This window comes from Pituophis catenifer, unplaced genomic scaffold (genome assembly GCF_029215685.1).
Source record: "Pituophis catenifer annectens isolate HBS135680 unplaced genomic scaffold, rPitCat1.0.hap2 SCAF_1, whole genome shotgun sequence".
In the NCBI taxonomy this organism is placed as follows: Eukaryota; Metazoa; Chordata; class Lepidosauria; order Squamata; family Colubridae; genus Pituophis; species Pituophis catenifer.
The window spans coordinates 37,449,712-37,476,860 of record NW_027256881.1 but is presented as its reverse complement, the minus strand read 5'-3'; the positions used below and the strand labels follow the sequence as shown (position 1 = coordinate 37,476,860).

The 27,149-nt window shown below is 35.5% G+C and overlaps 2 protein-coding genes across 3 annotated transcripts; one reads left to right on the top strand and one right to left on the bottom strand.

Annotated features, from left to right (window-relative positions):
• The first annotated feature begins 532 nt into the window (after positions 1-532).
• Positions 533-22,946, top strand: LOC139308627 (THUMP domain-containing protein 2-like). Of its 2 annotated transcripts, none has more exons than XM_070932296.1 (8): positions 533-605; positions 4,550-4,602; positions 7,488-7,575; positions 8,002-8,073; positions 9,320-9,434; positions 10,197-10,314; positions 12,577-12,922; positions 22,472-22,946. In XM_070932296.1, the coding sequence occupies exons 1-7, from the start codon at positions 558-560 to the stop codon at positions 12,908-12,910; spliced, it is 828 nt and encodes a 275-aa protein (XP_070788397.1). In that variant the 5' UTR covers positions 533-557; the 3' UTR covers positions 12,911-12,922; positions 22,472-22,946. The 2 variants fall into 2 exon arrangements, with proteins under 2 accessions (XP_070788397.1, XP_070788396.1); XM_070932295.1 differs by having other exon boundaries at positions 12,577-12,935.
• TMEM178A (transmembrane protein 178A) lies at positions 14,671-27,149 on the bottom strand. The gene is made up of 4 exons (XM_070932294.1): positions 26,672-27,149; positions 18,852-18,968; positions 17,682-17,819; positions 14,671-15,632 (listed from the first exon to the last, which is right to left on the bottom strand). The coding sequence occupies exons 1-4, from the start codon at positions 27,084-27,086 to the stop codon at positions 15,391-15,393; spliced, it is 912 nt and encodes a 303-aa protein (XP_070788395.1). The 5' UTR covers positions 27,087-27,149; the 3' UTR covers positions 14,671-15,390.

Here is a 27,149-nt window from a genome sequence, read left to right as displayed (position 1 = left end):
ATTATTCTGGAACTCTCAGAAAGGATATTTAATTTACTCTTTATGCATAATTCCATAATTATATTTAGTGAATGACATCAACATAGAAAAAATAGCACCGCTTGAAGATGGAAACGAATGTGGACATTTTGTTCAAGCTAAGCAGTTATAACTACTCTTCCTCTTAATTGTCAAAAGGAGATGGAGGACAAATTAAATTTCAGTACTGTCATTTCCTTACCCTGTGTGTGTGTGTGTGTGTGTGTGTGCGCGTGTGCGTGCGCATACACATACATAAAATATAAAAATAACTTGCTAGACGTTCTTAGAGTTTTTTTAAAAGCCATTTCATAATAAGACAGACTGAAATAAACATAATTGAACTTGGATGGCTTGATTTCAGTAAACATGCATAAGGTAGGGGTGTAAAATATGTTTTATTTCTTCTATAATATTCAGCCCATTTTGTTTGCTGTTTTCTATTCTAAAAATCTACATAATATGCCACCTACCCAAATCTCATGTCTGATTTGTGATTGCTTTTTCAGGAACTGGGGAAAATTATAGGAATAACTCTTATGAAAAATTTTGGATGGAAAGCAGATCTTAGAAATCCTGATTTAGAGGTAATAATCTGATTTAAATTGAATTGTTGGAAGTTTTGGGCTTTGCCTTCTTCAGATATCAAATGGTCTCTGAAATATGACTGGAAGTTATTTTTCATGTGTATTTTTGTTAATAAAAATCTTACGTTACACTTGTAGAATTTAGCTTCCTTATATTTTGATATCTATAATTTCCTGTGAAAACAGTCAATAACCTATCTATAGTGGGGATGAGTCCCAACTGTCTTAAGAGACTGAGGTATTGTTGTCTTGTTTCATTGTGAACTTATTAAAAGACAACAATCATAGTGGAACAAGTTGTCTGCCAAAATCTTTGAATCTAATAATAACTGAAATCTGAAAAAATTACAGAAATCTAAAAACAGATAAAAGACACAAAGTAAACAGTGTTCTAAAAATAAGAGATATAGATAGAATTTGAAAAGTGGCAAACCTTAAAAATCTAGGCAATGCTTCCACATTTCCTGTAGGATCTATCATTTAATTCATTGAATTTACTTTCACTCTCCTGAATTCTGCTACATGGGCAGCAAAACTTGCAAATGGTTTGTAGCTATCACTAGTAGAAGGTTTTTGCCACTTACCATTCTTTAGATGAAAATATTTGGCCAGTATTAAGTTGGGGTTTTGTAGATTTTTCTCTTCTTTTTTTTTTTTTTTTATTGAAAAAGTTTTCAAATACAAATTTTTCCCCCTTTTTCCCCCCCCCTCCCCCCCCCTCCCTAACCCCCCCTCCCCACCCTTCCCCCCCTGTGACTTCTTCGTAAAAAAAAAAAAAACCCTAATTCATAACAGATTACTTACTCCCTCCTCAAAATACTGACCTTTACTTACTAAAAGTATTATAAATCCCCCTTTATCCATACATTTCAGAAAAGAAGAAGAGAAAAAAACAAAACAAAAAACAAACACATTATACTATAACTATTATAAAATAACTTCTAATTTAGCATAATAGTATTTTATATCTATACATTGTTGCAACAATTCAAAACCACCTTCCACTTTAAAACTATGCGATAAGTCCTACTTTAATAACATTTCAAAGCGGGCTCCCCATAAAATCTAATTTAACATTTATTCCATTCTATCCATTTCCTCCACTCCCCTAAATGTATCACTTAAAAATCCCTTTTCTTAAACTAATCAATCTGTAGCTAGCTTATTCACCCACTGTCTTACAAATTTACCATACACAACAATTCTTGATATCTTTAATTCACTGCCCACACTACTTAAAAATATATATATATATATATTCCATTATATCTAAATAAAAAAAGAAAAGACAATAACTTTAAATTTATAGTCCATATAATATCTTCTTGAAGTCTTTCCACTGGATTGTTAGAACCAACATCCATAATAGGGTAACATAGCTTGCTGATGCAACAGTTTATTCAAGGTCTCCAATCATATCTGCCCCCATCAGTAGTAAACATCTTCTTATATATATAAAAGTAAAAACAACCACCCGAGTGACATTATAATTATATTCCATATAATAATAATTGTGGGTTTCATCAGGATTATTAATTTCCATCATCGTATTGGGTAACAACCCGATCTTCTGCATGTCCCAATGTGATTCTCTTGCCTTATAATTCAAGATAATTATAATATATTTATCAACACAAAAAGAAGTTTCAAAGTAGATAATTCAAAACCATCAATTTGAGGCTCTTTCCATGTCCCAAAATTACGGCAATGCAGAGATCTGCCACTATCCTCAGGATGATATTGACCAATGTGTCGCCTCCTCTATGTTTTCACATAATCATTCATATTTTAATATCACTGGCTTCACTGTTGCTTGGGTTAGAAATTTCTATTTTTGTACAACCTATTTCTTTTTTGTTTTCTTTTTGTGGGTTTGACTTCCATCCTAATTTTTTGTGTCTCGCGTTTCTTTTTTATCCCTTGTATATCCTCTAATTGGTTTCCATGCTTGTCCTTGCCTTGATAAGTCATCACATTAAAATCAGATGGCACTTCTCTCGAATTTGTAGATAATCCAGCTGGGGTATCCGATAAATCCAAAGGCAATTTATCTGGTACAGTCTCTGTCTTTAGTTCCAGCTCCTTCTGCTTATCCTGTATTATATCTGAAGACGTTAAATTCATTTTCAACCTATTTTGATAAAATTCTTCCGCTCTTTCAACAGTATTTAACTGGTATCTTTCTCCTTGATATCTCAATATAATACCAACTGGGACATCCCACCGGAATTGAATATTTCTCCTTTTTAACTCAGACACCAGAAAACCAAATTTCTTCCTTTCCATTAATATCTTAGGTGGGAGTTCCTTGTAAATCCAAATCTTTCTTCCATACAATTGCAAATTAGAATTGAAGGAATTTTGCACAATTTTATTCCTAATTTCTTTATCTGAAAAATAGATTACCACATCTCTAGGCAATTGCCTTTGCTTGGCAGTCCAGGAGTTTATTCGATAAGCTCTGTCAATCCTACAAAACACTTCCTCAGGTTGAATCTTTAAAATCCCAGCTAGAAATTCAGAAGATATTTTCCTTAAGTCATCTCTGTTATTTTCCTGCAAACCTCTAAGTCTTATTGCATATTCTGTAAAATTATATTGTATCTTTAGAACCTCTTTTTCAATCCTCTGTTGCAGAGTTTCTACATTACCAGACTTTTGATCAGCATCCATTTTGAATTTTTCTTCTGAACTATAATCCTGAATATTTAACAAATCATTTTCAGTTTTTTGAATTCTATTGTCCAATTTGTCTTGAATTTCATCCATTTTTGACTCTAGTAAATTAGCATTTATTTCCAACCGAATCATGAATTCTGACATTTTTAAAATTTTTTGCTGCAAAAAGTCAAACTTGGATTTCACCAATTCCTTAGTTTCCTGCTTAAATTTTTCAAGTTGCTGATTCACAATCTCATCCCTTCTTTCAATCTCCTCTAAGAGAAATTCTATTATATTAAAATCAGGTTTCTGGGACTGAAAAGTTAAAACTTGTTCCTTTAAATTCTTAGTGGGGGAATCCCCCCCACCTATTTTTTTGTCTGACTTCACAAGCCTCAGTGCCATGTTTCCGCCTAAGCAGGCTTTGTTAGAAGAAAAAAAAAACAAGACAAAAGACTTCCAGCCAGCAACAATCAGGCCTCCAGGGGAAAAAGAGAAAAGCAAAAACAGGAGCGGAGTTTTGTCTACAAATGTAGCCAGTGGTATTTATTCCGCTACATTGTAATAATAAAAAACGGAAGAACTTTCCCTCTCAAACTCTTCTCCAGCCGCGGCAGACGCCATTTTAAAAAAAACCTTTTTTCCTCTTTCTCTTCCTCTATTCTCTTAAGTAATTTTTAAAAGATAAGTAAAATACTTGCGCTTCAGTATTACAGGTCCAGCTCACATTTTCTTTGAGTAATCTGTCAAGTTCGCAGGCTTGCTTTTGACGCCTAGCTCTGCATTAGCAGAGGTCTCCCAAAGCCCGGAGCAGCGGCTGGGGATATGGGGCATCTCATCCGCTCCATCCCAAAAGTAAAAGAAAAACTTCTGGGACTCTGCAGAGAGTTCTACCCACCCCTGCCGGCTCTATCTCCGTTTCCTCATGGGAACGGAGTTTTTTCGAGCCGCCGTTCCGTTGTGAAGGCGGCTCTGACAGGCTATGGAAGCTGACGATCCCAAAGGAACGTCTGGCGGCGGCCAGCAGCAAACAGGAAGTCCGATTTTTCTCTTCTTCTTGGATATCTCTATCACTTGTGTTTGCACTGATGGAAAAGTAAAATTAGTGATCTCAGTTTTGTACTATGTCTTATACAATATTCCTATATTATATTTCATATAGGTGTAATACTTGCATGCATTTAAGGATGAGATTGCTTTTTAGAATAATTAAAACATCCTTGAAAAGGTTACTTTATCTATTTATTTGCAAGTAATTATTGTAAATTTTCATTCATTTACAGATCTTTGTGCATCTAAATGATATTTATTCTGTGATTGGTATCCCTCTTTTCAGGTAGATGATATTATAAATTATTATTCCTCATTTCTCTATAAATACTGACTTTTCTAATAGAAAACATGCTCCTCCAAAAAAATGGATTGGAATGGTTTTTGTTCTTGTATTGTTGACCTTGCAATAAATTGATGAGAAATATTTTATTGCAATAATTAAATGTTTAGAATAGTAAAACTAGCATTCTGTGTCATATAAAAGGACAAATAACTTGAAACATGGTACTAGAAACATTTGTACATTTATATTTTCCTAGGGTACATGACATATAAACATATAGATTGGTAGAGGTGAGGACAGTTGTCAACATGTGAAAAAAGCAGTGATATATATACAATAGCATAGTAATATAATAGTTGTGAATGCTTACTACTTACATTTAGTTTTATATATATATGTATGTATGTATGTATGTATGTATGTATGTATGTATGTCTTTGGTTATTCGGGTTTTCTCCTGCGTAAAATTGGAGGTTTCTTGGCAACGTTTCAACAAAGTCTCATTCGTCATCTTCAGGCTGGTGTTCTCGGCTTTGTGCTTCTAGGAGCAATGTGTGTGATCACAGCTGTTTCTTCCTTTTAACTGCCAGTGGGGGTGTGAACTGATTGGGTGGGAGCTTGACTGTGTTCTGATTGGGTGGAGGTGTGTTCTGATTGGTTGGGGGTTTGGCTGTGCTCTGATTGGATGGGGGGTTGGCTGTGCTCTGATTGGATGGGTGTGTGTTCTGTTTAGGTGGGGGCTTGGTTATGCTCGGGTTAGTCTGAGTAGCAGGGGGATTTGAGCTGGTGAGCTGTGTTGCTGTTGTTTGGCTTCGTGTTCGTGGCCGTGCTACCTCTTCATGGTGGGTGTCAGTCTGCTTCATGTATGGATTGGAGGGGTTTAAAGGGGCTAATGATGCAGCTGTGGTCTGGCTTCTGGTCCGCGGTCGTGCCTCATCATCAGTGTGGGTTTGAGTCTGCTTTCTGCGTGGATGTGTGGTGGTTACATCCTGTGTGGCTCTCGTGAGTGTGGGTCTGGTGTCATTCTTTGTGTTAGGGACTCGTTTGTCAATAAGGGCGGGTTTCCAAATGGCTGGTAGGCGGGAGGTATCATCTCATTTATTCATGCTGTGGACGTTTTTCTATCTCGATGGCTTCTCTGATTATTCTGTTGTTATAGTGTTCAGTTTTGGCGATAGTTCTGGTCTTTTTAAAGTCAATATCATGTCCTGTGGCTTTGAGGTGTTGGACCAGGGAAGAAGTTGGTTCCTCTTTTCTGACTGAGTTCTTGTGTTCTTCAATGCGTGCACTTATTCTTCTGTTGGTTTGTCCGATGTATGTGGTGGGGCAGGCGGTGCATGGGATTTCATATACTCCTTGATTTTCTAATTCAATTTTGTCTTTCGGGTTTCTTAGGATGGTGGATATTTTTCGGTTTGTGCAGAATGCTGTCTTGATGTTGTGTTTGTGGAGGATCTTGCTGATTCTGTCTGTGGTGCCTTTTATGTATGGGAGGAGGGCTTTGCCGTTTTCTTGTTCTCTGTCTTGGATTTTAGTGGGGGTTTCTTTTTGGATTAGGTTGGTAATCTTATTTCTTTGGAATCCATTGGACGTTAGTACGTTAGTGAGAGTGTGTAGTTCGGTTTTTAGGTGTTGTTCGTCAGCTAAGCGTTTTGTTCTGGAGATGAGTGTCTTGGCTACAGAGTTGATCTGTGCTGGGTGGTGGTATGAGAGTGCGTGCAGATAGCGGTTTGTGTGTGTTTTCTTCTGGTAGATGGTGTGTCCTAGGGAGCCATTGGATTTTTTGTAGACTAAGACATCTAGGAAGGGAAGTTGGTTGTTCACTTCTGTTTCCATGGTAAACTGTATTTTGGGGTGTAGGCTGTTGAAGTGTGTGAGGAAGTTGTCCAGTTTTTCTTTCCCATGTGGCCAGATTATGAAGGTGTCATCTACGTATCTGAGCCAGAGTTTGGGTTTGTGATCAGATTTTTCTAGAGCTTGGGTTTCAAAGTGTTCCATCACACACATTGCTCCTAGAAGCACGAAGCCGAGAACACCAGCCTGAAGATGACGAATGAGACTTCGTCGAAACGTTGCCAAGAAACCTCCAATTTTACGCAGGAGAAAACCCGAATAACCAAAGACCTACATACAAACACCCGCGAAAACCTCAGAAAACATATATATATGTATGTCTTCTTAATTTTTTGCATATATGTATGTATGTATGTATGTATGTATGTATGTATGTATGTATGTATTATTATTATCTTAATTTTTAGCATATCAAAATGAAAGCCTGGTGGTTTTTAATGAAAAAATTATGGCAAAATTCATTTTAAGATGAAATTGAATATAATTCAATTTACTAATTAATTGTAGTTTAACAATTTCACACAGAAATTATGAGGCCTGCTGGCTTATATGTGGTTACTTTACCTGCCTTTTTTATCCATTTGTTTATAAGGTTTTTTCCCCCATGTGTATACACTGTTATCTTTTTTAGTCAATCAAATTCTAACTATTTGGACAGTGAAACAATTCCTACATATTTCCAGAGTTCACACTATGACAAAAAGTACTTGTGGAGCTAAAATAGAAGTAAAAACAGCCTTAGTAGAATATCAAAATTTGCAGAAATAAATTTTTTAAAAGGCGAAGCCCCGCCCCGCAAATAAGTGTTCAAAACACTGCAAATATAGATTGTATGTGCTCAGTTTTCATATAATTGTAAGTGACTGTGTTGGAAATTTGAGATATAGAACGTGGTATATTGGGAAAATGATATGAATGAAAGGAAACAATCCTGAAGAGAAGCATGTCATTATTGGCACATTATGTTAGAATTCTAGATATGCATTGAATGTTCTTATTTTTATTTAACTAAGTATGTCTATTATTTGCAGACTTCCCTTGGCAAGTCGAGCATATATTAAAACTGCTGGATTGCGATCTACCATTGCTTGGGCTATGACATCGCTTGCTGAAATCAAGGTAATGAACAAAATTACTAAGCAACTATTAGGGGAATTTTATAGCAGCATTTGAAGCATTTAAAGTACGTGAAAGCTGCATAGTTTGCAATTTCCTTAAATTCATTGGGGCTTAATTTCTCAATAAATATGCAAAAATGTGTGAGCAGTTCAAATCAAATTAAGTTGTCTATTGTCTCTTGGTTTTAATCTCCATGGTGTACACAGGGATAATTACTATAAAATTGCTTTCAGGATTATTGAGATGTATGAAAAGGAAGATAAATATTCAAATGTGCTGTGAAGATGTAGAAAAGTATTAACTATCAAATCTAACTTTTGCTTGCTTTATTTATAGTATATACTGTATATTTTTTCAAACCAAGAAGCAGTTACAGTACCTATAATTTACAGATTATATTAAATTGGTTTTTCCCTCTCTTTTCAGGCTGGAGCATTTGTATTGGATCCTATGTGTGGTCTAGGTACAATACTTCTGGAAGCTGCAACGGAATGGCCTGTAAGTTCTCTTCTTTTAAGAAATACCTTTTTTGTTACATTGCATTGCAGGTCCTAGGGTCCTCACAATTAAAATCAATCTCCTAAATGGTTCTTAGAAATTTTGTGGGATTTAGCTTAACATTCATTCAGTAGTTAGTATTTGTATAACTACTGTAACTATGTTATAAGAAAACAAGTATTTTATCAACTATTGCTGTTTGTTCATAAATTTCCTAAAAAACTTCTAGGTTAGTTTAAATTTTAGCTTACCAGTTACCAGTAGACAAATTTAGAATTTTTGAAGTAACAATTTCAAACTTCATTTGAACTTACATCTCCTGAGAACATAGACACATCTTTATTTTTTGAGTCAGAGACTTTTTCTGGTGGTTGTTGTTGTTGTTGTTCAAAAACAAGTGTATTACAAGTTAAAACAGGCTGAAATAACATCTAAAGATTACAGTCATAAATTAACAGACTTTTGCATGTAGGCTATAAAAATTGCTTATTGGAAATAACAGACAAAAAAGAATCAGCTTTTCTTCCAGAATAATTAAAATATTTTATATTTCAGTTCCCTTTTATGTTTATATTATTATTTACAGATAAAAATGGATGGATAACTGACTTAACATTATTTTCTTAAGTATAACATAATCTGTCATTTTTTTATATAATCATTTTGAGCCAGATTAATCATTTTCTCAGTTTTTGAGATCTTTCAGCAGAAACACAATGAATTAATGACTGACCCTTTCCAATGTATGGTCCTCCTTATCTCTGGTTTCACTGATGCTATGAAAAGCAAACAAAAGTTAAAAGCTTTTATTTCATGCAGCCTGTGTGATCAGATTCTATTTCTTTGGAGATTTGTGTTATTTTGCTGTGAAAATCTCCTTGGGTTCCTTTCTCCAAAGATGCAAAAAGCAGCTGCTTGGGAAGAAGTCTCTATTTTATTTGGTCAGAAACAATACAAAGCTTGTTTCTGGGACAGCTGACAGCGTACTGGCACATCAGCAAGATTTATATACATTTTTTAGCCTTTGGTGTGAGTGAAATATATTTTAAATGCCCATGAGAAAGCAAGAAATATAGCTTTCGTGGCTAGAAGAAATATTAGGCAGAGATACTAAATTCCTGGGTCTTTTCCAGCTTAGATTTCCTGCCTGTCAGTGCCTTTAAGGAAACATTGTATTTTATGAATGTAAATAAAATTAATAATGTGTAAAATTTGTTCTTAATGTAATTGTTTGTTTCCTCTACAGAATGTGTATTATTTCGGATCAGATATAAGTGATTCACAGTTACAAGGAGCCTACTCAAATATTAGAGATGCAAGCCTGATAGATAAAATTGAACTATTTAAATCTTCTGTGACAGGTAAATATTAACAAGAGTACCTTGTGTAAATTACATAAAAAATATACAATGTATAATATTTGATAAATGTATTGCTTTATTTTTATTGGCTTGCAAAAGTCTTCATAGAACTAGAATGTAAGTAACAAACTCTCTTTTTCCCAGAATTGTTCTGTGCCCTTGATTTAATATATGTGTCTTTGGAATTAAAGTTGGAAATTGATACTGGTGTTTCTTCAGATAATTAAAGAGAGTTATGATATACAAATGGTGATCAAGATATGAACACATCCTATATTTGCCTTTGATAAGCAAGTTTTTTATGTTATCAGCTCTTTGACTAGGGACAGTAATGGAATAGTATACAGTATATGGGAAGTGAGGTGTTGCCCAAATTCATGGCAATTGAATTGTTGAATTGAATTGAAAACAAATACGAATTGTTGTCTGTCTCCATTTTGCCTAGCAGCTATTAATGCTAATTGTGAAGATGTTAATTTGAAAAGAAGAGAGTTTGATTCCAGAAATGTTTCCTGTTATTCTGTTCCCTATGAAACTCAATGCAAGGAGGAATTGGCAAAAATTGAGTCCCATATAGGACACTGTCTCTGCCCCATGTATAAATGGGAGTTCTAGAATAATAGAAGCCCAAATAGATTTGATTTTTTTAGTTCCTTCGGAATGCAGAACAGAATAACAATTAAACATTTCATTCCAAAGGGATCTGTTAAGTTATAATGCTGTCTTAATTCAAGATCTTTTAAGTGTACTTTATCTCTTCAGGATTACCTTTTCTGTCAGAAAGCATTGATGTCATTTTGACAGACATTCCATTTGGAAAAAAGTTCAAAATAACAGAAGACATGAAATTTCTTCCGAGAGTTTTTCAAGAACTTGAAAGGTATATGAGTCAATAATAATAATAATAATAATAATAATAATAATAATAATAATAATAATAATAATAATAATAATAATAATTTTATTTCTATACCGCCCTTCTCCCGAAGGACTCAGGGCGGTGTACCGCCTATTAAAAACACAAAACAACATCAGTTAAAATAGTTTAAAATTATTAAATAAATTCGGCTGAATTTTAAAACCCCAGAATTTTAAAACCCAATTTAAAATTGTTATGTTGATAGCCCGGCCTGGCGGAACAACAGGGTCTTGAGTGCGCAATGAAATACCCGGAGGTCGGAGATCTTACATATTTCCGGGGGCAGTTCATTCCACAGGGCTGGGGCACCCACAGAGAAGGCCCTCCCCCTGGGTGTCGCCAGCCGGCATAACTTGGCCGATGGCACCCTGAGGAGGCCCTCTCTGTGGGAGCGAACTGGCCGGTGGGAGGCTATTGGTGGCAGAAGTCGGTCTCGAAGGTACCCGGGTCCTATGCCATGGAGCGCTTTAAAGGTGGTGACCAGCACCTTGAATCACACCCGGAAGACCACTGGGAGCCAGTGCAGCTCGCACAGGAGGGGCGTCACGTGGGCGCAACGAGTTGCGCCCATAACCACCTGCGCGGCCGCATTCTGGACCAGTTGGAGCCTCCGAGTGCTCCTCAAGGGGAGCCCCATGTAGAGAGTCAAATTATCTGGAATTCAATAATTAATATTAGAATGAGATTTAGTATATGATATGTAGTCAAATACACATCATAACTAGATAGAAACAATGTTACTTGATGGTAATTACCTATCTTCTAATATAATAATACTGATAAGGGAAAATATTTGTAGCTCAGAATCAAATGAGGAGTCCTTGGTGCTCTCTGAGTTTGGTTGGTTTATTTACAGATGTTTCACTAATTCCTAATCAGTGATCGGAGCACTGGTGATATTACCTAATTTGTTTCATTATAGTTAAACATCTGCAAGAAAACAACCAAGTTCAGAGACTACCAAGGATCTATCATAAATAATAGTTTCAAATAGGATGAAAAAAATATGATGCTTGTAATTACTAACAAGCTCAGAAGGGCAGGGTCTGGTCAAATAATATACAGGACTCTGCTGATGCTGGCAGTGAATGAGAAGTCATAGGGTACATACTGAGAAATTTATAGTAGAGTAAAGGAAATGTTCCTGACAAAGTTATTTTGATTCAGATGGTGGGGGGGGGGGGGGTGTTTTTAAAATAGGTTTGTTACTTTCCCCAGGAACTTTGACTGTAGCCTTGAGTTCCCTGAGTATAGGACACTGTTCTAAGAATAGCTTATGTTTAGAACAATGTCCTATACTCAGGGAACTGAAGACTACAGTCAAAGTTCTGTTTATGTTATGTTATTATGTTATGTTTAGAACAGCTTCCAGATGTATAGTTCTTCCTCATTCTTACTGTAAAGCTTACAGTACTTCCTTGAAATCTCTTCTCTAATCTCTGCTCTGCAAGGGACAGAGGCAAACAGTCAGGCAAAGGAGAGGTTACTTACAGAAATTCTTCACCTCCCCCACAGAACAGAGAGATTGGAAAGGAGGAACGAGTACTGTAAACTCTCTGCATACTGTGCCTGCAACTCCCAGACCTGGACTATCAATGCAGTCAGATTACTTTCGATGTGTAGAGGAGCAAACAGCTTACTCTCTTGCAATCTCTTCCTCTCCAATCTCTACTTTGAAAGGGGGAAGAAAATAGGTTAGGCACAGGATGATGTGTACTGACTAATAGCAATCACAATATTGAGGGATACTGAGCATGTTGTAAATGGTTGTAAATTGGCCATAAAGTTATTTTTTTAGCATCATGGGTAACCTCAGTTATTGAATATGTGGTTAGTAAGCAAAGACTATCTCTAATGTAAATATCCCAGATCCATCAAAAATTTTTGTTTTGGGTTCTTGTATTGGGTTGCAGTTGGCAGTCAAGACCTTACTCATTGTCATTTATTTCAGCTGGATAATAATGGATATAGCAATTAAGTATAATGAAATACTGACATATATGGAAAAAAACTGGAATTTGTATGATGCCCAATATTAAAATCAATTTACCAAGATGTTCACTGAGATGCTTTCTCTTGTTGTATCTTACCATATAGAAAGGTAAAAATAAAAGTAGAGAGATTGTGAACTACTTACTAGATACTCTGGAAGTTTCTTATAAAATCAATAAATGTTAAACCAAGCAAGAATATATTAGTTAACTACTCTCTATTGTTTTTCAGGGTGCTTTGTTTTGGAGGAACTGTTGTACTATTACTTAATCAAGAACTTTATAAATGTATTTCCAATGATACTGCCCATTGCTCTCGGACTGAGAGATCCATTTTGGCAGAATCTTCTACTGATTGCAGACAAAGTAATTTGATATCAGCTGAACAAGATATCAAACAAGAAAGTATTATTTGTGGTACTGTTTCCCCCTCATCTCAAGATACAAGGGAAGAACACCTCAGTTACAAAAAGGCAGATCTTGGTTCTCTGGTGTTCATAGAATCCTTTGAAGTTAGTCTTGGCAAGACAAATGCATTCATATGCAAGTACAAGAAGATAACTTGAAGGATCTAGAAGGTAACAACGGCAAGTATGTATAAACACGTTGATGGACTTGACAATGAGAACTGCATAGCAATCATTGCAAAAGTTCCTAAGGGATTATATTAGGATCTGTAACTGAAAACACTGAGCTAAATTTAGATGTCTGAGGTGAAAGAGACATGGTTGCTAGTCCTGATGGAAATAGACATTAATAGTGAGATAGCTTTAAGGGATGTTATTTCTCAAGCAGTCCTCAAGATAACCAACATGATGCACTCTCTGAAGTGGTTGATGACAGTCTTGCATCGATTCTTGGCACTTACGCATCATCATTTTGCAATATTAGACAAGAATTATGCTTGGTGTGTCATAGTGCGTTGTACTGTATTGTATTATATTCTGCCTTCATGAGAATCATTGTGCAGGATCTAACTGATCTTTGGGAATATATTCAGAAGAAACTTCTGAAATAGATTTCCTGGATGCTAGTCCATTGCTGAGCATTATTCAGACCATTGGCAATTGCTTTTCATAATCTTGTGTTATGAATCTGGGAGATGAAGATTCCCAATTAATAGAAGTCTTTTTTATATTATCTGTTATTAGATTGCACTATAAGCAGATTTGTGCCTGAAAATCATAATGAATCCTGCTTCAGAAATCAGTGCTTTGTAGCAAGAAAATCCAAACTGTGTTTTTAGTATTTTTCCTAGAATTGTATGGGAAGTCTCTGAAAATACAAAACTTTAAAAAAACCACCAGAACCCAAGAAGACTAATTTTGCAACCATGCATTTTTGCACAGAGAGAACATTTTGGGGGACAGATCTCTTTTTACACAAATTCATTATTTAACTAGCAATAAAAGGTACATTAATTTGTATTCAGAAGGAAGAAGCCAAAAGAAAATATGCAAACATTCCTAATAAAATCAAGACATTTGGTCTAATTCAAGCAATTATATTATCTGCTTGGTGGATAAGAAATTACGTAAGTGCCTGTCAGCTGTTTTAGCCGTTCTGATTCAGATGCAATAGCTTTGTTATGCTTCCAATACTATAAATTAATTTACCAATGAAAAGTCTAACCATTTGGACTACATAAATTGGTTCAAAATCAGGGAACTTTTTAACACTAAACATTTACATTTCCTAATTCAATGCGTGTGTAAGAATGGTAATGTAGAAAATTGATTATATTATTCCTCCTGTTCATCTATAAATTCTAAAAATCTAAAGGGAATACTCCAATTGTTTTTGTAATGGTCATGACCTACCATAGTCATAGTAGCAACATCAGGTATATTTGGAGCAAGCATATGAAGAAAAGGTTTTTGCTGGTAATATATGTCCATTTTGAGGATGGCCAGTGCCATTGACAGTTACAAAAAAATAAATAGCTGGCATGCCCATAAATTTGTCTCTTAGCTTTATGGTACTGGAAATAGCTGAGAATGAATCTGTATGTACCTATGTAAAGGTACTTTTTTCTTTCTTTTGCATTGGCACCATGGAATGTTGCAAAGGTAGGCAAGAGCTAATGTAGGGACTATTTCACATAGTTTTGTCCTTAAAAAAATTAAAGGAATGCATTTATTAAATTGAAACGGGTGTAACCAAATAAAGAATATCCTTTGTAATTTGTGGCTGTATTGTTTATAAGAAGAGCCATATCCAAGTCATTTGTTCAGGAATTTTATTAACAGAAGATAATATGCCATTATTTTTAAACAAAAAAACAAACACATAGTATGCATTATTTCCAATAATGCAAATGCTGTAATTCATTTTATAAATTTCATCTTTTTTATATATGGCATTGGATTGTATATGAAACATGAACATCTTTCAGGGAACTATAGGCATAAATTTTCCTACATAAAGTAGCCTATCCCCTTCTGGAAGTCATTCTACTCTAGCACCTTTCTGTTTCTTCTAAAAACAAATGATTCACTCATTTCTTACACAAGAAATCTTTGAACATCATTCTACTAACTACTAAAAATAATTAGAGAAGACTAATATATCACCTAACAAGACAAAAATAATATAAAATATAATTAAAATAAGGAAACATTCTTACCAACTGGATAATATGGCAGTGCTTTTGTTGTTTTAACCTTGTATACCAAGTTATTTTTTAAAAGTCATTTTATTTATTTTCAAGATATATGGCCATTAAGCTGAACCTCATGACACTGGTCAGCAAATAGCAATTGAAACAGCAACACAGTTTTCTTGTTCAAGTAGAAATAGTTCCATTTCATTTGTGACATGTGCATATATATTGTGCTAAATTACCATCATTTCCACAACAGTTTTTCTGTCTGAACTTGATCTATCAGCCACCATGGAAACGTAGATGTGCTTTGTGTTTCCTGGCTATTAAGTCAATGTTCAGTATTTAAAGGATTTGGGTTTTGTTTGTGCTTGGATTCTGAATTAAGCTCCCTTATGTATCTTCCGGTTGCCTTATAAACAAAAAAAGTATCTCCATACTAAGTCATACAGAAGAGTCTCTGGTAGACTTTAGATGGCTAATCTTTGTCCTGCTAATAAATGGGTAAGTGGTACAAAGGCATCCTGCTGCTACTATAAGTCCTAAACTGCACCATGCACAGAATATAGACCAGCTGTATCCATGTTCAACATCATCAGGCAGACCATAGATGATTTTGGGAAGGCGGTTTAGGTCAAAGGATATACTTGTTGCATAAGTACAGAGAGAAATAGTGCAAAAGATGCCTATAAAGGAAACATATAACAGAGTTAAAAGATGTATAGAAATAGGAATTTCCAAATAAATAATCTTTTACATAAGCTTTTAATTGTGTTATAAGAATTTGCACTTACAGGAATGGCATTGATAATAATGTCATGCAATGTATCTGTCATCAGAATTGTATCAGGAAAAAATTGACATTTAAATTACAGTATTATAAAGCAAATATGTCCTATTGTAATAATTGTGAAACAACATAGGTAATAAACAAATTGAATAAAAAATTTTAGTACTTTAAAATAGTCATGATCCAATTTTTTATTTCTGAGTTTTATAAAGAATATTCAGGTCAAACGAGCAGAATTAAACTTTTCAATAACTCCAAAAAGAAGTTTCAGTTCCAGGATTCCAAGAACTGGGATTCAATCCCAAAATATTCCCTACTTTGCAAAAAGAACTGGTGCTTCTTAAGTGCCCAATTTTTAATCAATATTTTCATATATTATTTTCATGTATTTTAAATTAAGGTCCTTTTGTTGCCATCATCTTGGATAGATATTGGGGTTGGAATTCATTAAAGTTAGTTTAATAATTTTAATTTTATTTATTAAATTATTTTCATATTTCTGTATTCTACCTCCCCTAATTTCTGTAATTCTCTAACTTATGTAATTCGTAAGTTTGAGAGCCAAATCAGATGAATCATGTTTTTTCAAAACTGATACTTTGGATGCCAGTGAGCAGGGTCTATAACTGCAGGGTCTACTGCTGAAAATCTGGACTGGAACTAGAGGCAATGGTTACCAGCCACTGAGAACGCAAAAGACAACTGGTGAAAGGTCATAAACTAGCACAGCAAAGAAATCAATAGCTGCTAGGGGAGGTTTATGAAAAGAGATAATTTGATACTGGATTGCTTGATACATTATATACAGTACTATGTATTTATTATATTTCTATACCACCTTTCTCCCGTAGGACTCAAGGCGGTGTACGGTCAAGAAAAATATAGATAAACAAACATCATAAAATTGCTAATTAAAATTATTATTATAACATAATTTAGCCCAATTAAATAGAACCTAAAATTAGATAACATTTTAAAAACATTCACATGTTCATATGTTTAGTTGCGCCCATAATCACCCGCGCGGCTACATTCTGGACCAATATAGTGTATAGTGTGACTATGTGGCTCTTGCAATATTGAGGAAAGACTACAGCCTGATTTACACTTTTGTAACTTGGCATAGTAGCAAATGGACTGATTAATAGGTGCTTACCTTAATTCTCTGCCAGAGTCTTGTGAAAATAGGGAAGAAAACAGATTTGATGGTATGTACATATAAGGTACGGTATTTTGATTCAGAAAGATCTGTAGAAATTGCTTGCCTGAGGATTTGCTGGGTGTTCTCGGCAGGCAAGGATCTGTGACTATTCCAATTCTGCATATCCTAATATAATTTATATCTGTAGATAATTCATGTCTCATTTCCAAGTTGCTGAGGTATAGTTTAAATTCAGGCTTTCTTAATAATATTTAAAGCAGCATTTGGACTTCAATACATCAACATTTACTGACATGTCTAGCCTAGTAATAGTAGCCTGTTTGGCTTAGGTTTTGCAGAACGTAGAAATTTTTTATTCCTGGAAGTTATTTTCTGGTACTACTGGTCTCCTGAAATTAATGTCAGCTCTGAACCATTACACAGCCTTATGTGACCTGTTAATCTCAAATCAGCCTTTAGGACTTTTAAGTACAGTGCAAATTATCGAAAATAAATAAGAGTATCCTTCTCCCAACTCTTGCAGAATTGAATGCAAGAGAAGGAATCTACCTCACAAAGGAGACAATAACAAAATAAATAGAATAAATATACCATTGTAATGGCTTTTCATAGTCTTTCATGGACTATCCATAAATATTCCTCTTCCACTTTCACTTTCAAGTAGGTAGTCAAATTATTTTGGCATCTGAAGTAAAAAAAGCCCCTCAAATTACTCTTCCCAGTTCTAGCAGTAAAAATAGAATAACTACATTTAAAAACTAACAGACAAAAAAGAAAGTGTACCTGACATGAGGAAAAGAAGACCAGCAACATGCTGTGTGAGGCTTTTCTCCCAAAAGAAACCAACTGCAATTACAATGCACCCACAGAGAAGAACAGCTGCTGCCATCCCAAGAAAACCTGCTGTAATTCTTCTTAGATCTATTCTCATAAGTGAAGGAAGTGATAAATTATCAGCACACATTAAAATTACATTAAACCTATTATGCATGCACATTCCTAGAAATAAACTACAGGTAGGTTACTCAATGACAATAGGGAACAGAAATATCCATTGCTTCATGATATGGTCATTTAAGTGAGCTGTGCCCAACTGCAAACTTTTTTTGTGATGGTCATTAAGTAAATCACAGTCATTAAGCAAATAATGTTATTGTTTCCCCCATTGACTTTGCTGGTCACAAATACAGTATGAGGACTACCGTAGTCATAAGTCACTTTCTTCAGCACCATCATAAGTTCAAACAGTTGTAAAATGAATAGTAGTTTATTTATTTATTTATTTATTACATGTATTTATATGCCGCCATTCTCCCGAAGGACTTAGGGCAGCGAACACAAGTTAAGACACAAGTACAATAAAATCATAATTTAATCCAAACAATTAATTAGTAGTAAATAATAAAGCCCGGAATCAGTTAAGTTGAGGACTACCCACATGTTAAATGTAATATGAATTTTTAATAATAATTGCCAGGTCATGGAGCTATTATTTCTTGCCAATTTTAATAAGAGAAAAGGGATGGACACATCTTCTGATTTTTCTTTTCATAAGGTTTTAAAAACTCCTTTCTAAAAAAAATTAACACTGGCCATTTCTATGACCACTTCTAATCCAATTTTGCACCTCAGTTACTAAAAAAAGTGTACTATTAAATAGATAGCCTTTTGCTATCAAAAAGTTATTCTACTCTACTCTAAAAGGAAATTTTGCTACATCTATATTTGTTAAAGTTTATTTAACAAACTGACAGGATGGTGGATTGTTTATAAAATATTATGACATTTCCAAAACTGGTATGATGCGATACATTTTCTTTGAATGCAATAACCTTAGAACAGGTAACATTGTGTACTAATATTTATTTTCACATTTGTAACCTGCCTTATATCAATGGAGCACATCATATTAGAAAGACCACACACATTCAACCTAAATACACAAGTACTTACGTAACAAGTGCCATTCATCCTGCTGGATAATCTTTGTTAAATTGATAGGGATGTTCCATAAACGTCGTATTGGTGTGGCAAAGTGATACTTGATTGCTGTACATCTCTGAGCAATACCTTTAGAAAACACAAAAATATTTAATGAATAATTCTGAATAGGTTCTGGGTGATGACTTTTTAATATAGAGAAATCCAGTAAATGAGATGCTTCCAAATGAGACTTATTGTGAAATTGAAATGTTTATAAAGTAACCGCCTTCTTCAAAGAATTTATATGAAGGGGTAGGGACTACTATCATCTTTTTAATTATAGTCTTGCATTTTCCCACCAATGACTGTGATGCCTATCTTGGATTTTATCTTTGCTTTTTTGTTATTAATTTTTAATTTTGCTATTGTTTGGAATTTGGGTATTTATTATTATATTTTTCATATTAGAACTTGTACACTGTACAAATTTTACTGGGGCAAGTTATAAATTCTGTACATAAGCAAATGAAACCAATAAGCCAGCGTTGACACCCAGAAGACAAATCATAATTTATAATTGTATTCATAAAACTTATGCAACTGGTTTAATGGGACATATTTTACAGTAGTAAGCCAGCATTGGGGTTGGAAAGTGCTAAATACTAGCCTGTAATTTCCAGACTAAACTAGGTTGTCCAGTCATAAACCGGCCTATTCTAGGAATGCTATCTCTGTTTTATTTATTTTTTAACTTTTCCCCCAACCCACTATAGAGAGGGAGATGTAAAAAAGGGGTAGAAATGACTGGCCTGGAGCATTGATAGAAACCTCACAGATTTGGTGTTTACTTTTGCCTCAAATAGATTAAAAAAAACAGTAGCTGAGAAGCAAAGATGGCCACTTGACTGGGATTTTGAATCACTAACTCCCAGTGCATAGGGACGTATCCCCTGGGATAGCAGCTGGGAGGCAGAGCAGTGTCCACGCATAGTCTATTATTACTTTGAAGCAAAATCCCTACTGGCAATTAGGTAATAGACCAGTGATGGCTAACCTTTTCTGAACTGAGTGCCCAAAGCATGCATGCGCGCCTGAACCCCCAAAATGCAATGTGCACGCCCCCACATGAGTCTGTGGCCCCCCGCATGTGCCCCACACCCCATGCATGCGCACGCAGCCCTCCGCATTCGCCCCACCCTTTACTTGAATATCTTCAAGTAAAGGAAAAAAGATAAAGACAAAACCCAATTTAAAGAGTACTAAAAGGCTTGCCATAATAAAAGTATCTTAGCTACTTATCTAAAACCAACTGGAAAAAAAGGAGGTCCACATAAGTAAAAAGGTAAAGGTTTCCCTGCCAATTATGTCTGACTGTAGGGCACAGTGTTCTCTCTGTTTCTTAGCCAAGGGAACAAGAATTGACTGAAGACAATTTCTGTGTGGCCAGCATGGCTAAATCCCTCCAAAGTGATACCTACTTATCTACTTGCATTTGCATGCTAGGTGGGCACCACATTGCGTGGAGCTCTGATCTTGAATCTGGGCTGTCAGCTCTCCAGCTGACATGCTTAGTGTCTTTAACCACAGAGCCATCGCACCCCTCACATAAGAAGTAGTGCCATTTAAAAAAAAACCTTTTGTTTCATAGTTAACCATGTTTCCTTTCTGGCAAAAAAAAGGACTACTGAAGGTGACTATAGCTGATAAGTAGATACCTGTGAAAGGAGATAATCATTTAAATATCCTGATGTAATAAAAATATTTGTTTAAAACAATACATTAATAGACATGCTGAATTAGGATCATTAGTTGCCATATATAGTAGCAAACATTAGTCGATAGTGCCTCAAATGCAAATCCTGTTTATCAAATAGAAAAGATTATTACTCTGGAAATAATCTGATTTATACAATATGTTTGGTAGCTACCTTTTTCTGTCAAGACACATTACTACAGCATGGGAAACTATCTGAAATTTTATAAAAGATGCACAAAATAATCACAATTTGAGAAGTCCCAGCTTCTGTGGCAGTAGGGTGGAGTATTTCCTTTGGTTCTTTGGTTTGGTTGACTATAAATATTAAGAGGTCTCCCTAGAGAAACAAACAGTGATAAGTTATAGAATGATTCTGCCAATTATGATCATGAAAGCACTTACTTATTCTTAGTTTTGCTGCTAACAAGAGAGCATATCCCCAACTGAGTGACAAACTTCACAGTTTCTGATTGTGCAGTACAATTAAAACAATTTATAGCCCAATTTTCAAGAACAAATATATGCAATTAAAATTTAGTTCTGATGCACTAGCTGTCTGAAATTCCTAAACTAATTAGAAACCATTAGAAAATGGTTTTGAAATTCTTCTTTTGTAAGAAATTTATATAAATTTTGTTATTTTTGTCTTTACAATTTAAGAACCATATTGTGATGGATATGGGAAATATTCTTTTTTAACAAATCAATAGGTTAGATTGATAATTGATTGATTATTAATAATGTTATATTAATATTGTATATTTTTAAAATGAGACTAAGTTGACCAAAGATTATTTTTCAAATAAACTGGATGCTTCAGAGGACATTTAGCAAGGAGTGGACTGTATCTTCTTTATGCTAGAAGTCCAATATGGAAGAGGGGACTTCTATTTGTACGTTCTGGCAGCTGCACATTGACACCAGTTTAGTCTACAATTCCTCAGGTTGTAAATGGTAAAGAAATTTCATGGTTCAAAGATAAGAATGTGATGCTGAATTATATTCTGAAATTTTGGCATTTATCAAGCTACCAAGAACTTTGATTAATTATGCATGGATAAGAACTAAATAAATTATTTTACTTCAATGGAAAAACTATATAATGTATATTGCTTTAAATGTTCATTTATACAATTTACAATTGAATAAATTCTTCCACCACTGAAAAATCTGATCACATAAAATTCTTTGTGATCATATTGTTTAAGGTATGAATATTATTGTGTTATTATATAATGTGATTTTTAAAAAAACTTTTTTGTTCTTTGGAGAGATTTCCTATATTTTATGGGCTACTTTCATTAAATGTGAATGCTAAAATTCTAACTATTGCTTGTGATACAAAAAGTTGTGCTATACAATAATGCATCTGAAAATGGCAAGGCCTATTTAAAAGGGGGGATAGCGGAAATGATTTTCTGTAAAACAATATTCATTCTCCAGAGGCCACAGAGGATTATAGCAGTTATGTGGCAACACTGTTTAGTTTTTAAAAAGTTGTTCAGTAGTTATGACACTATCCTGTAAAAAGAAGACTATTAAAAGAAGACCAGTTAGACGATACCACTGTGGGCACCATGAACTACGTGACTGTCTGCTCAGGTATTCAGCCCAGGTGAAATGACAGAACCACCCAACTTGAATATCATAATGTGGAGAGACACCAAAATGCTATTGCTTACAAGGAAGAGCATGTGGGCAGTAAACATTTATATCTGACAGTACCAGAACTTGTCTAGATAATTTAATAGGAATGATAAATATCAGTTTAGTAAGGTATGTTTCAGAGTAGCTAATTACTGGAAATGTCTATTATTACAGTAGTGTGCCTGCAACCTGTTACCCTGTTGCTGTTAATCCTGCCTACATTTGTTCTTTTGTCTTTACCTTCTAGAACCTCAATTATGTCTTCAACTCAGGGGTGAAATTCAGCAGGTTCTGAAAGGTTTGGAGAACCGGTAGTGGAAATTTTGAGTATTTTGGAGAACCGGCAAATACCACCTCTGGCTGGCCCCAGAGTGGGGTAGGAATGGAGATTTTGCAGTATCCTTCCCCTGCCAAACCCACCAAGCCACACCACGCCCACCAAGCCACGCCCACAGAACCGGTAGTAAAAAAAATTAATTCCACCACTGCTTCAACTGGTTTGGTTTCTGACTTCTTAACCAACTTACTCTGGCCATAAATGACTCTTTTTTAACAACTGGAAATATAACAATGCTTTGTTTCCAATTCAGTTTTGAAACTTGGCTTTAGATATGAAATTTATTTGAAGCTTAATTTTCTTACTTTGTTATTTCAATTTAAAAGCCCCCATGTAATATTTTTTTTACACATTTATTTCTACCTGTCTTTTGGGCTAAACATTGATAAGGCAATTTTCATTAAAAGGATTAAAAGCAAAACAAATAAAAGTTGTACACAATTAAGTAACTGTATGTTACTTGCATAATGTAAGTATGGGCTGTCCAAACATGTGATTCATATATATCTATACTTAGTATGAAAACCTGATACTACCTAGCAATTTCTTCATTCTGGAATTTGTTCTTATGATAGCAATAGCAATAGCACTTAGACTTATATACCGCTTCACAGTGCTTTACAACCCTCTAAGCAGTTTACAGAGTCAGCATATTGCCCACAACAATCTGGGTCCTCATTTTACCGACCTCAGAAGGATGACAGGCTGAGTCAACCTTGAGCCTAGTGAGATTTGAACAGCTAAATTGCAGGCAGCCAACAGGCAGCAGAAGTAGCCTGCAGTACTGCATTCTAATCACTGTGCCACCATGATCCTCACTGAAACAGTGACTGAGGAAAATCTGTTCAAGTACTGTAGAGTTTCAATTTAGGATATTTTATATCTGAAAAAAAACAAATATTGCTAATTGGTTAAACAATTTGGTCAAGAAAAAATAATTTTAATATTTCTGAAAAAGAACATCAGTTTCCAGAACAATACCTACTACATTTTTATTTAGCCCAGAAATTAAAGCCTGACATCTTAAAAAGCATTTCAATGTTGTGAGTGATTAGGTTGCTTAATTATGGCAGAGAAAGCTACAGTTCAAATTTTCAATTATCTGTTTGACAGAATTTAGCAGGCTAAAGTCAAATAAGGAAGAGAGCCATATTTCTTCCCAGGAAGGATGATAAAATATCATGAAATATTGCTGATTTGGAAATAACAAATATCCATTAGCTTGGGCAATATGAAGAAAAGTCATTGAGGTTGTACTTTTTCCTTGCCCAATTCAACACTATCTCAAATTACTTTTCTCTGAAACTGTTTTTCTCTCCAAAGTATAGAAAGAAAATAATATTGCATGTAATAGCTCATCCCTTAAAGAGAGTGCAGCACATAAAAGACCTGTTAGTCCAGTATTCAACACTTGCAATGACTAAAAAGATACTTCTATTTGAGAAAGCTCATAAGCACAGTATTACTCTCGTTATATTCACTAAGTGCTACTTGAAGATAGATTGATGGAAATAATATGGAGCCACTGATAACCCTGTCCTCCATTGTAATTCTCGTTAAAACTGTCCAAGCCAGTGGCCATCACTACATCTCTAATATAAATTCTACAGCTACATTATTGGCTGCAAAAAGTTTCTTTATTAATTTATTACAAAAGCTTCTATCTGAGTACACTTCAATCACATACTCTAATGGCAGGCAATACGTGTTATACATATTGAAGATATCAATAATAAAGCTGCCAACAGATTCAAAATCACAAAAATATACACATCAATCAGCTCAAGTATATCTCCTTCACCTCGGTCTCCAACTACACATTTAAAAAGCCACATTTTAACAGCTTTTTGAATAAAAGGGTACAAGTCTTACATTTAATGGGAGGCTAGTCCACAGGAAGGGACATCTCACAAACAAATGTTTACTTCCCAATCCCCTTTTGTTACTTTATATGGATGGGGACTTTCATCAGGCCTTTTTCATAGGATTGCCCTGGGCAGGGAGATTCTATTTGGAGCAGGTGACTTCAAAGAAAGACAAGCTTCAAGTCATATTGCACCTTAAAAGGTGATCATAAGCACTTGAGGCTCCCACCACTCAGCATTAATGAATAAGCCCAGAATCTAGTATTGTAGTATGGCAAAGGAAGACAAGCACATCTTTATCTTCTTTTTTCTCTTTATGTATAATTTTCTACTTCACAATGTTCCTTTACAATTTGTCAACTAGAATGACAACAGATATGATCCAGTGCCTTCTGGATTTTTTTCAGATATACAATATCTTCTTGAAATGAATGGTCAGAATCATGGACACTTTTTCAAGAGTTTTGAATAAACAAGTTTTCTTTATTTGATCCCTTCCTAATAATCCACTCAGGATTATAGATTATTGGGAATATTTTAGTTCAACAAGAGTTGCATTCTGAGTGAACACTTTAACTGAGCTATCTGCTATAAAGTAAACATCCTTTCCATATTAAGTGACTGAAAGTTTAGAGCAGTGGTTCTCAACCTGTGGGTCGCGACCCCTTTGGGGGTCGAATGATCCTTTCACAGGGGTCGCCTAAGACCATTGGAAAACACATATTTTCAATGGTTTTAGAAATAATTTTATGGTTGGGGGTCACCACAACATGAGGAACTGTATTAAAGGGTTGCGGCATTAGGAAGGTTGAGAACCACTGGTTTAGAGTGTAAAATAATTTACAGTAAATTGCTTTTGCTATTTTGAAAGTCCATTTACTTATCTGGACATATTGGTATGAAGCTAGTATGAAGACTTGGGAGGATGCCTCATGTAAAATGTTTATATATAAAATATAGAAGACATGAGAGTTTTCCTCCTGGAAATATAAACAGAAAAGCAAAAAGTCAAAATGCTAGTTTCTGAGGTGAAGAAGTGTTCTATTATTTCAGAAATATGATTAGTAGTTTCTATCAGCTGAAGGAAAAAATGTCATATCTGCAAGACAGACCATTATGCATCAAAAAGAGAAGGTCATCTTGCCTTTGCTTTATTGGGTGTAATGGATCCACAGCATTTTCAGAATGAAAGGATACTCTTGAAGCACAGCCTAAAAGATGTACAATGAAATAAAAGAAATGGTAACCAGTGAATGGTCCTTGCATATTGAAGAGAAAATATTCACTATTATAACAGCTGTCTTATGTATTACTCTGTTTTGGGAGTTTTGAAAACAGATTGGTAGCTACCCAAACTAGATGCTATGGCATGCTGAATAATTGCTTAGTTAATTTAAGGTTACTATATACTATACAGATTATGAAGATACATAATGCATGGGAAAGAAAGAGGTATAGAACGAAACAGGCTAATATATGGGGTTCAGTCACTAAGAGGTTGAAGACGACTATGGATTCATTGTGTACTTTGTAGGATTATTGCAAATTAACAGATAACATAATAACGTTTAGGAAATTAATATGCACTCTCCTGCTCCTTGGTCACTAATAAAATGCACTCTACTAGTGATAAATGCCACATTGGAGAATGCTCTTCTATATCCACATAGTCATCAGGATGTTTTTTTTTTTCTTCCATCCATCTAGTATTACATTTGCAAAAAACTGTGAGAAAAATAGGAGAAGGGTGGAAAGCACAACTAGTATTCAAGAAAGTTATGGGCAGCATTACAGGGCAGAAGAGGACTATTGAGGACAATGACTAGCACAATGATGACAACCAACAACCGTAACAATGTAAAGGAAAGAAGTGAAAGAACAAAGAGACAATGCCATGATTAATGATTTTGTATGATGATGGCACTAGATGTGCTGGCAAGAGGCGTATTTGTGTGTATTCTCAGGAGTTGTGACCTGGAGATGACAAGTGCATTATAGTAACATTCTAGACCCAGGAGCTTTCAGGATGGAATTCACATAATTATGGTGTGGAGTGACAGACTTTTGGGGAAGAAAAGGAGATGCATATACAAAAGAAAAATACATATAGACATATGCATATATCATGTGACACCATGTATATATCCATATAGTGAAAGAATTATGGTGGGGCCTGCACTTTGAGGTGGTAACAGAGGGAAAGGAGAATGCAAGCTGCAAACCCCGCCCGAGGTCGCCCCCTCACCTCTGTCCAGTAGGTTATCCAGATCGTGGTCGACCCCCAAGAAGTAGCATTTCCTCCAGAGACCAGCGTAAGTGGCGAAAAGCGGCCGGCCGCACCGAGATTGCAGCCACCGGAGTCCCAGGTACGTTCCCCAGTTCTCTAGCTGCAGCAGCAGGTTCCCGGTGGGGGTAACTGCCTCCGGACTGCCTCCGCGAGGGACCCGTGGCTTGGCATCCCGTAGGGGCAGGTGCGGCAGCGGCAGGAGTCGGCGGCGTTGGTCGGGGGAGTGGGCGCTGCCGGCGCGGTCCTCGCAGCTCTCCCGGTGGCGCCGGGGGTCAGTCTCGTACCAGTGGTCGGTGAAAATGGCCGTGACGAGCAAAGCCAACGAGCAGAGGCTGAGGCACAAACTAAGCACCCGCGCTCGCGCGCCGCCCATGACTCGCCCCCGGGCGCCCCTCGCCTGGCACGCAGCGTCTTTCAAAGGATGCCCGTCCTAATT